Raw genomic sequence first — 9,933 nt, 5'->3', positions numbered from 1 at the left:
AAAGAAAGACTCTACAGCCATCCAATGGGAAGCAAGTTGTACCAAGATGCCCTTCGCCCTCTTCGTAGTCCTTGTACAGTACGTCGCATTTGGTCAATGCCTATCATAACCGTGTGTGAAGGGCCGAAGTACCATGATCTCGCGCATGCTAAGGGCATTATGTCCTCGAAGGACGATACTGTACCCGCTTCACTCTCCTCTGCCGTCAGCATAGTAAAACAAGCGCTATCAAAATGTCTGTCATATAAATAGTCCTGCTTCCTCACCAGGACCAGAGGGAACAGGGTGGAGTAGACAAGGCCCTGCTAAAAGCCAAATTTCGCTGTGCCACTTGCGTTGTTGGACAACCTGGACAGTTGCCCCTGGATCCACTTCTTGTCCATGGAGATAAAGGGTCAAGATGCTTCCAAGTGTGGTTGGTTCGTAGGTCACGTACGGTGTTCACCTTGATGGAATAAGACTTCGAGTGTTTGGTGGGTAGCCGAGGAGGTTGCTGCTCAAGGGACTCGTCTCGTTCTGAAGAACCGAACCTTGCGTGCTTGGGAGCAGCAAAATCAGCTTGACCAGGCAGTACTTTGTATGTAGCCCGGATTTCTCAGCTCCGGCTTGCAGCCATCGAGTCAAGAGATCTTTGACAATAACAGACACCTAGCAAATGACTTCTTTGACTCATATTCCGCAGATGCATGTTGCAGATTGCGGCTGTTATTCAAGGGAAATCCCATGTCTGGAGCCCAGCTTCCCAGCGGTACAGACCTGAGTGCGTGCAGGAACAATTGCTCAAGAAAAAGAAATCAAGACGGAAATCTCGAGCTTGACGATGTTCGGCCTGCGCCAAGCCCGCCTCCACACCATTCCGCATCCACACTAGCTCGGTTCCGGCCATCAAAACCTCCACATCCTCTCACACTCCGGCCAACAATTTTTTTTCCCTTTCTCTTTCTTCACACTTCATGAAAAATCATGACATGAACGCATTAATCAACCGCCAATTCCTTGCTCTGTGCAACCATGGGCTGGTAGGTCATATTGGCGATCTAGAACGATTGCAACGAAGGCACTTTTTAGACTTCACTTTCAATGCAGGTTTATCTCTTCGGAGAGGCCTGCTGTGGATGAGAAGTCACCTGCGTGCCGGACATTTCCCTTTTTGTCATCGAACACGATAGTGTTCCGTAGAAGAGCTTCAAGACTTTAACGCTATATGGTAAACAGGAGACGGCTGATGGTCGTGGTCTCTGGTCTCCGATTAGGTCTGCTGTACGCTCTACACAGTATGAGTCGATTCATGTAGCCTTGTCGTGGCTGTCGGGCGTCTCGTCTGCTCTGCTCGTCATCACGTCCCGACAGAGTATATAGTCGGTGTATCGCATACTCGCGTATTTCTGCGGCCCTTGTGCCTCGTACTCCGTAGACCGTGCCGCAACTCGATAGGTCTGGCCCTGTGATGCGGAAATCTTGGCATATCGAACTTTCGAAAGACCAAGACGAAGACCGAGGTGAAGTTAATGTCCGTCTTCGAAGGAAACTTCACTCTGCCACCATTCACCTGTGCATAAACAACTCACCACCGCTTCTCATTCACCCCGTAGACGCCATCCTATCGATAGACCGCCATACCACTGGACCGCGTTTCAGGAACGCTCAAAATGAAACTCCTAACCACCAACTTCCTCACCTGCGCCGTCAAAGCGTGCAAGTCCTCGTCCTCGTCCTTCCCTTTACATTTCCGCGACGCCACGCTAGAACGCACCGACATAGACTTCAACCCCCTCTTCATCCGCAACATCCTACCCCGCGTGAACTGGGAAGCCTTGACCACGACGGTCGCGGAACTAGGTGTGGCGAGCATGCTCCCCGATCGGAATCCACTTGACGACGACAACGACAACAACGCGGAACAGGCGGAGGGAACGGGGATGGACGTCGATAAAGAGGTCGAGGTCGACGAGGAGGTGCTGAGAAAACTGCATGCTCTGCTGCTGGAGACGGGCGTCGTGGAGGGCAAACTCGTCTGCGGGAACTGCGGGTTCGAATACCCTATTAAAGAAGGGGTGGCTAATTTCTTGTTACCGGCGCACTTGGTGTGAGAGGGCAGTCGAGCATATGCTTCGGGAGAGCACATCACGATCACAGGCACGCAGGACGATTCTAGGAACGCATGAACGAGGAAACGAAACGAAGACCCATTGTCACGAGCTATGGGTAAACAGAACAAATGGACAGGACAAGATGAGTGCGCGCGTTCGCGCTGGCTGACACTCGGTCGGTCTGCTGGACAGTCATGCTCGGGAAGACACCCTCTATGAATGGATTAGTAGGGCTCTTGCCTGTCCGCGCCACGGTACTCGAAAAATCCATGGCCGAGCACTGCTTGATTGTATGGTATTGAGCATCACCGGACAAAGCATGTACCCGGCGGCTTGAGGTAGCTCGAGACGGAGAAGGGTTGGTGTCAGGCGAACGTCCCTGGCTCAGAGAGCTGATGGACACCAGGAAGGATCGTGGCCGACATCAGCAAAGCGGTGACTAATGAACATGGAGGGAGAACCAAGTCCGGCAGCAGGAGATCTCCTCTGGTGTGTCGGATGTTGACTGGCGGAGGAGCATGGGATGTAATCGTCCAAATCCCACCCGGATCTAGTAGGACATGATAAAATATCTATGTACGCGCAAGCACGCAGAGCAAAGCTGCCTCGCAAAGCGCCCGACGCAAGAGACCTCACCAGGAAGCCTACCCACAAAGCGCTGGGCTGCGCTGCTGCACTTGCAGTCGCCGTCGCCGTAGAATGGCCGGATTATACAATAGAGAAACATGGCTGCCCCAGCGTTCGTCAATTCGGCGTCAATTCCCCTCCCTGTCCGTAATGCTCGGGTACCTGAGTTGAGTTAAACCCCATTAAGATCGTCGCCGTCAATTCGACCGTCGGCAGCCGTTCGCTGGTGCTGGCCTTCTCCCACTCCAGACTTGCCCGGTGTGCAGCGTGCTTTTTGTTGAATGTTCATGCCAACCTCCATGGTGCTATAAAAGCAAGAACGCCTACCCAGAATCCATCCATATGCCTTCGCAATGCTAGGAACATGGGGAACTGAAAAACGCCACGGATACTTGGACTCCTGTTCGTCAATTGAGGAATCCTTTGCAGACGGTCGAGCCACAGAGACAGGGAATACGGTCGTCACTGCCAAGCTCGCGCTCGAATTTATAGTCGTACGTCAGTTCTTCATCTGCAACTCTTGTTAGTCTCCTTCCTTTCATGTGCGAGATGCTGAGCCTCACCTTTCTCGATATCTCTCAGAGCGTAAATGACGATTCGTTTCGTGCCACCAACCCGAATGATTTTGGCGGTGCAATTAGGCGAACAGCTGTGGTTGATAAACCTTGCAATACCGCCCTTCTTGGTTGCATCCACCACGGTCCCTTCATCGATACGGAAGAGATAACTGCTACCGATGCCGCTCTCGGTGTACTTGATCTCGCGCAGATCGGCGATTTCTTGTCGAATCTTCTCCCCGACGTACTCAATGATCATCTCGCTGGCCTGAATGCGCTCCAGAGAGTACAGTCCCCAGTTGTGGATGGCAGACCGCGCAAACTTGACCGGTTTCTTGCGCTTCTGAAGCTGATTGAAGCGCAAAACGTCGGCGTCTTCACCCATACTCTGCAGCATCTCGCGCTGTCTATCCAGATCCTTGACCGTCCGCCGATCATCGGCACGTTTACCCCGGGAAGAAGCTTTGGGCAGTTCCACCACAGGTGCCTTGCCAGGGTCTTTCTTCGCTTCGGCTTCTCTTTTCTCCCTTGCTTTCTGAACTTTGATGCGATGAGGCAGGTATTTCGACTTTTCAGACTCCAGGATCTTTTTGATAGGCTCCGTTCTTGCCGAGCCCGATTGGTTGGGAACATAGTAACCACCAATAACAGGGTCCGTCCTAAGGGCTCCTGGTTGAGCCCCGGACCTGAGATTACGTATCCGCTCCTGTTTCCAGGCCCACGCCATTGGGTCACCAATGTCCATAGGCTTCTTCGATTTCATGGCGGCTGCCAGATACTCAAGATCTTCCGCGTCGAAAAGACTGGCCTGCCAACCCCGAAGGTCAGGAACGATATCTTCGTCGTCGTCCACAGTAGGCAGAGGTTCTTCAGCCGATACGCCCCATTCCACTTCTGGCCGCCACTCCGCCGCTTCGGCGAGTGCCTCTTCCTCTTCAGCATATTCCAGGACATTATCCACCACCTCGGCGGCTTCAGCTTCGGCCTGTGCCTGTCGAAGTGCTTCTTGCTCTTCCCGAATCTGCTTCTTGGTTTTCTTTTTAGGCTTCGGCTTCTTGACTTTGATGGCATCTGGCTCAGGGTCTGGCGTGGCTTCAACAGGAGTCTCAACTTTGACATCCTCGGACTGCTCGCGCTCGAACTCGTTCTGACCTACGCCAAACAATTCGTCATCTGCTTTCTGGCGTTTTCGAGCTTCCAGCTCTTTGACCAGCCTCTTCCGCTTCCTGGAGGAGGGAGACATCTCATATATGTTCCTCTCCAGCTTGGCAATGATAAGGTCTTCTGCAGTTTGTCTTGACGCGTCAAGTTCATCCTTGATGACGCTATCACCCATCTCCGATTCTTCTCGAGCATGGAGTCGGCGTTTGGTCGCCTTGCGCAAAAGCTCGTCGTCATCGTCGGATACGGAGGTCATACTCATGCGGCTCGGAGGACGGCTTTCGAGATCTTCGGTATCTCGAGTACCAGACGTCCTGCCCTCGTCCTCTGAATCTTCCTCTTCGTGGAACTGAGATAGCTGATGGAAGAGGGACCTGACATTCTGCCGAGGAGGAGCTTTCTTTCTCTCATCACGATATCCAATCAAACCACCAGCACCTGGCCTCTTGCCAATTTTCGGCAAAGAAAGAATGTTAAGGTTCTTACTTCCAAGGGGTTGTCGGCCGACGCCCATGCGCGAGTCTGGTGTCTGAGAGCCTTCAGCACCATAGGCCGATCTCCGCGTGCCTTCAGGATCATCTAGACCAAGCGCCTTCCGCCTCTCGGCATGCCTGCCAGGATCCAGATAATTGTACAGAATGGGAGCAGCGATCCGTGTTTTCACATCTTCGAGCAGCTTATCCCTTAACTCCTGGATGACAAGTTGCACCACAGCCCTTGAGGGATCGAGGTCTCTGGCGCGTTGGCGTTTTTCTTCCTCAAGATCAAGGTCGTGCTCCTTTCTCAATCTGTAGGCTTGTTTTGAATACACAAAATCCACTGGCCCGGTCGGTGTGACCGTTGTGGCCAGAGGCGCAGGGTCCGTCGCACTGATTGCTTTGTGGTTGCCATTGAGATGTAGTTCTAGATTCATCACATAGGTAAACAACGGCTGCATGTGACAGCCGTGGAAGACCTTCTTTGCCTCCATTTGTCCATTCCGTGATTGCTCAAAGGTAATAAAGTAGCCGGTTTCGTCGCATCGGACTTCCCGCCAATCGTACATCCTCAATCTCTTTTTCAGATGCGGTATGGTGGTTGTCATGACAGGTACATAACAATGCGCAATGAAGATGTAGGGTACTTTCAGTGTCTCGGCGATAGGCGTAGTCTCGACGAGGGTAGCTGCGGATGTGGTGGTCGCCGTACCCATCGCAGGAGCCGCTGCCAACTTGCTAGGCCTCTCTGGTTTCGCAGGAATGGGGAACGGGCTCGAAAACGTGGACTGCGGTCGTAGGGAAGGCTTGCCTGAAGGACCTTTTGGTGCAGTAGGTGGCGGTCCCGTAGATTTTGCGAAGCCAGCAGGCGATGGCACTGCGGCTGGTGTCGATGCCGGAGAAGGGGAAGGTTGTACGCGCGACTGATTTGTAAAGCCACTCTCTTTCCGGTGCAGCGCAATCGCCTTTTCCACCATTCTTTCCGTGACCGAGCCATCCCTATCAATCACGATCTGGACCGTCTTGAGCCCTATCCTTTGTCCACGTTTCCCCTCCAGGTATGCTGTCTTGGCAGCCAGGACGGCAGATATAGGACCTCCGCCCTGGAAGGAGGCGCAGTCTCGATATGCTATGCTGCAGATGCCCAGAAACCTCCCGGTAACCGGGTCTGTCTTGTTATCCAAATCTTCTATCTCACCGAAGCTCGAAAACAATGCGTTGATCTGCGAAAGAGGGGCCATAGGGTCAAAGCCAGTGACCACGACGGTGGTAGCCGGAGGCAACGCAACCGCAGTCGTAGCGTCTGGGACCCATGATTTTAGATTGTATGGTGCAGGTCGAAATTTTGCTTTGCCCTTTCCCACCACAGCTTTTGTATAATTTGGGATGGATAATCGGGGGTCCGGTGGCTGGAAGTTATCTTCGGGCTTCGTACCAAACTCTAAGAACTGAGGCTTCAGCTTGCGCTTGTCTTTCGAACTGAGTGTTTTGTCCAGTTCCGGATCGTAGGTGCATTTGGTCCCTTTGACATCGGCATTGGAGTCCCGGGCGGTTCGTCGATGGGTAGGAGGAGTATGGAGAGGGGTCATAGAACCTTGATGCAGGCAGGAGGCAGGTTTGCTGCTATCCATTGCAGTGTGAGAGCCAGAATCACCAGGTGGACTTATGAGTTTACCATTTGGAGGAGAGTCGGAGCTTGTGAGGGGTGTCAGAGTGCTGAGGTTGAGATGATTTGCGCCAGGCATGGCTGCATTTGCGAGAGCTGCGCTGAAGACCGATGAAGCGGTGCTGGACGAGCTCGCGGAGCCAACACCATTGAGAAGGTCGCCGGAGTAGTGTTCGGTGTCCTCGATCTTTGTCGGTTGGTGCTGTTTAGCGGGTGAGGGCGGATGCGGTGTGATCGACGACGAGTTCAGCGCGTGCCGAAGATGGTTCTCTTTGGCGTTGGCATCTTCGGCGCGCTCATCAGGACGGCGCGATTTGGGTTTGTCGAGGTCAGGCAGCTTTGAGGATTTTCGCTGCTGGATGACACTGGGTGCGGTAGGAAAGAAATCAGCGAGTTTGGAATGAGAGGAGGTGCCCTGCGGGCGCGACATGTCCTCGGTTACGACGCCAGCTGCGCGCTCATCTTCTCAAGCACCCTCCTCAATATGTTTGTGAGAGTATGAAAGTGTGTAGGCATGCAGCGCAGAGGGAGTGTTGACCGTGATGTGGCTGGAAGTTTCAACGCGTCGGTGGGATCAAGTCGGAAGGGGGCCGATTTGGCCAGATGGCGCAGTCGACGAAGTCGGCGTTTGGTGCACTGAAAACCCTCCCAGTAGTTGGCACAGAGGTGTTTCAAGGCGAACTGAGGGTGACAGTATCTGGGATGGCAATGGAAGAGAAACACAATCCAGGCGTACGTGAGGGTTGTAGCGCCTGTGCCTGCACCCTGCACTGGAACTTGCAAGCAAGCGTCTGCACTGTGAGCGAGGTTCAAGGGGACGCCAGTCCACATTAGGTTTAGAGACTCGGCACGCAGATCGACACGGTCAACTTGAAGCGAATCCTGAAAAAGCGCAGCTGAGGTGCTTGCAGTGCGTGCCTGCGCTGAACATTCTCGCAAACAGCAGACACATTCCAAACCGACGGTTTGTGTGGCACTCCACAATAACAATGCATTGATCAAGAGCAGTATGCTAGGCAGCAGACACGAGGCCTATCCCACAAGGCTGGACTGAATGACACCCATAGAGCACCTGGCTCACTCCGTTCCTTGCCTACTCGGTTCCGAGACTTCTGGATCCGCCCGACCCTGACCCAAAGTTCAAGCGATCGCTCTACCGTCGCGACATTGCAATCGATGTCGCATCACTTTAAAGGAGCTTTCGTCGCACATATTTGGCCTTGGCCCCCGAAGGTACTTGCCTGCGCCCGGCCAAAGGCCGCTGCCACGTGACCTTCCTCTTAGCGTGGAAACGCATGGCCGAGTCAAGACGTCCCAAAGGGTGTTGTACACATACACGATTGCGACACGAGGCAGTAGGAAGATTTATTGATCGTAATTCTGTTAGATTCGCCCTGTCCCACCAGTAAGTAGGCCACTTCGGCAGTTGCACCCAAGGCGCATCATGGATTCCAGTTGGAATTTTCCAATTGGTGCGTGTAATGATGTCAACGTATCTGGCAGACTGGGACCAGGTAAGTGTTATAGGGAGCTGCGCCCACCAGCTGCTGTGCGTGACTTCCCTCGCGTAATCACAGTGCTCTTCAAGGAACGAGCTTCATCGGATTCGCCTGCTCGCAGACTGCTTTTCTTTGACTAGCCAACATGCCATTCCCGTACAAGAAAGTCGTTGTGATAGGGGCCAGCAGCGGTATGTATGATGATCCGAGTTTACCTACACCAAAGGACTGACACACACAGGCATTGGTGAGGCTCTCGTCAGGAGACTCATCGATGATGGTTCGTTTGTGATCGCTGTCGCTCGTCGTAAAGAGAACCTGCAGAAGCTGGTGGAGGAATACGGCCATGAGAAGATCCAAGCCGTACCTTTCGACATCACCAAGCTCGAATCCATCCCGCACTTTGCTGAGAACATCACCAGTACTCACTCGGATGTCGACTGCATCCTCTTCAACTCGGGCATTCAGAGAAGGACGGACTTCAGCGACCCCGATTCGATAGATATCGACACTCTCAACCTTGAAATGACAACCAACTACATCTCTCATCTGGCGCTGACCAAGGCTTTCCTTCCCCTGTTCCAGAAAAAGGGCAAAGAAGGCAAAGAAAGCGCACTTATCTACGTTACCTCCGGACTGGCCATGGTTCCCATAACTCGTTGCAGCAACTACTGTGCCTCGAAAGCGGCAACGCACCAGTTTGTCCTGTGTCTTCGTGAACAGCTGAAGGGATCGAATATCAAGGTGGTCGAGCTGTTTCCTCCCGCAGTGCAGACAGAACTTCATGATGAGAAGCATCAACCCGATATCAAGAATGGTCGACAGATCGGGATGCCTCTTGATGAATTCATCGACAAGGTATGTTCTTTTCCGTCCGACGAGGCTTTCGCACGGCTGATCTAGCACCCTAGGCCTATGCTGGACTTGCAAGTGGTAAGGAGCAAGTCCCGGTCGGGACAGCCGAAAAAGCATTCGAAGCCTTCGAGACCAAGCGCCAGGAGATTTTTGCCAACATGGTCAAAGCCATGGGTGGTGGTCCATAAAGTACCACGGCCTATGTGCGACGTACCATAAAGCCGAATGATTAGTTTATGCTCGACGAGAATAGAATATGTCACGAGGAATTGTACGAGTCGTAGGGCGTGATGAACATATGGACCATTGACTCGTAGCCCCTATCCCAAAGTGGCTGTTGGGCAATACCTCGTAGGACCTCGGACAACCCATCAGGCCTAACACAGAGTGGAAGTTGATCCGCTCGCTGAAACAGGGCACCAAGATTTTGGGGGCCAAGCCGTTTCAGGAAGCGGGAGAGGGCAATGGTGGTGACGTCTCAGAACATTACGAGTAGACAGGGGGAGCTGACGAAGTCCATACCTGGTATTTTTGGACTGCGCCACTGACTCGCCCTCGGGTGGACATGTTGCGAGGCCTTTGTACGTAGCACGCAGGCTGGCACTTCTGTTGGCGATGAAGCTCTCTGGGCAGTAATGTGACCTTCGCTTCTCTCTACGGCTTGCTTAGGGTTAATGCATACAGAGTAAAGGCTCGTATTCTTGGAGATGTACTCCGTACAAATGACCTGAGCAGACGTTGAATCTATATGTGCACCTGAGAGGGACTGACGAACCACTGCCAAAGTGCCTGGTGTTGCAACACGACTGTGGCACAAAAGTGTGGAGCGCAACAGAGCTCTGTTTCACCACCAGCGACGACACCTCGAACATTCGGCGCTACCAGTGGGAGAGGGCTTGATGATTGGGAGCCCGCGCTTCAGATCGGAGCCCGCACAGCCTGCAAGGCCCCGCTTAAAGTCTTGGGGATGCCCCTCTGATTCGGACTGGAAGCAAGCTGGTT

At 53.2% G+C, this 9,933-nt stretch overlaps 3 protein-coding genes across 3 annotated transcripts; 2 read left to right on the top strand and 1 right to left on the bottom strand.

Annotated features, from left to right (window-relative positions):
• Window positions 1–1,649: 1,649 nt before the first annotated feature.
• A1O7_01362 (uncharacterized protein) lies at window positions 1,650–2,090 on the top strand (the record flags this gene model as incomplete). Its single annotated transcript, XM_007755400.1, has 1 exon — window positions 1,650–2,090. The coding sequence occupies one exon, from the start codon at window positions 1,650–1,652 to the stop codon at window positions 2,088–2,090; it is 441 nt and encodes a 146-aa protein (XP_007753590.1).
• A 1,034-nt stretch (window positions 2,091–3,124) lies between these two features.
• Window positions 3,125–7,007, bottom strand: A1O7_01361 (histone-lysine N-methyltransferase SETD1; the record flags this gene model as incomplete). Its single annotated transcript, XM_007755399.1, has 2 exons — window positions 3,125–3,234; window positions 3,281–7,007. 2 exons carry the CDS (start codon window positions 7,005–7,007, stop codon window positions 3,125–3,127), a joined length of 3,837 nt encoding a protein of 1,278 aa, XP_007753589.1.
• Window positions 7,008–8,221: 1,214 nt separating this feature from the next.
• Window positions 8,222–9,119, top strand: A1O7_01360 (uncharacterized protein; the record flags this gene model as incomplete). The annotated part of the gene is made up of 3 exons (XM_007755398.1): window positions 8,222–8,267; window positions 8,318–8,934; window positions 8,988–9,119. 3 exons carry the CDS (start codon window positions 8,222–8,224, stop codon window positions 9,117–9,119), a joined length of 795 nt encoding a protein of 264 aa, XP_007753588.1.
• Between the last annotated feature and the right edge of the window lie 814 nt (window positions 9,120–9,933).

Source organism: Cladophialophora yegresii (assembly GCF_000585515.1).
Source record: "Cladophialophora yegresii CBS 114405 chromosome Unknown aczIN-supercont1.1, whole genome shotgun sequence".
In the NCBI taxonomy this organism is placed as follows: Eukaryota; Fungi; Ascomycota; class Eurotiomycetes; order Chaetothyriales; family Herpotrichiellaceae; genus Cladophialophora; species Cladophialophora yegresii.
The sequence above is the reverse complement of the archived record's forward strand: the minus strand, read 5'-3'. Positions and strand labels throughout refer to the sequence as shown.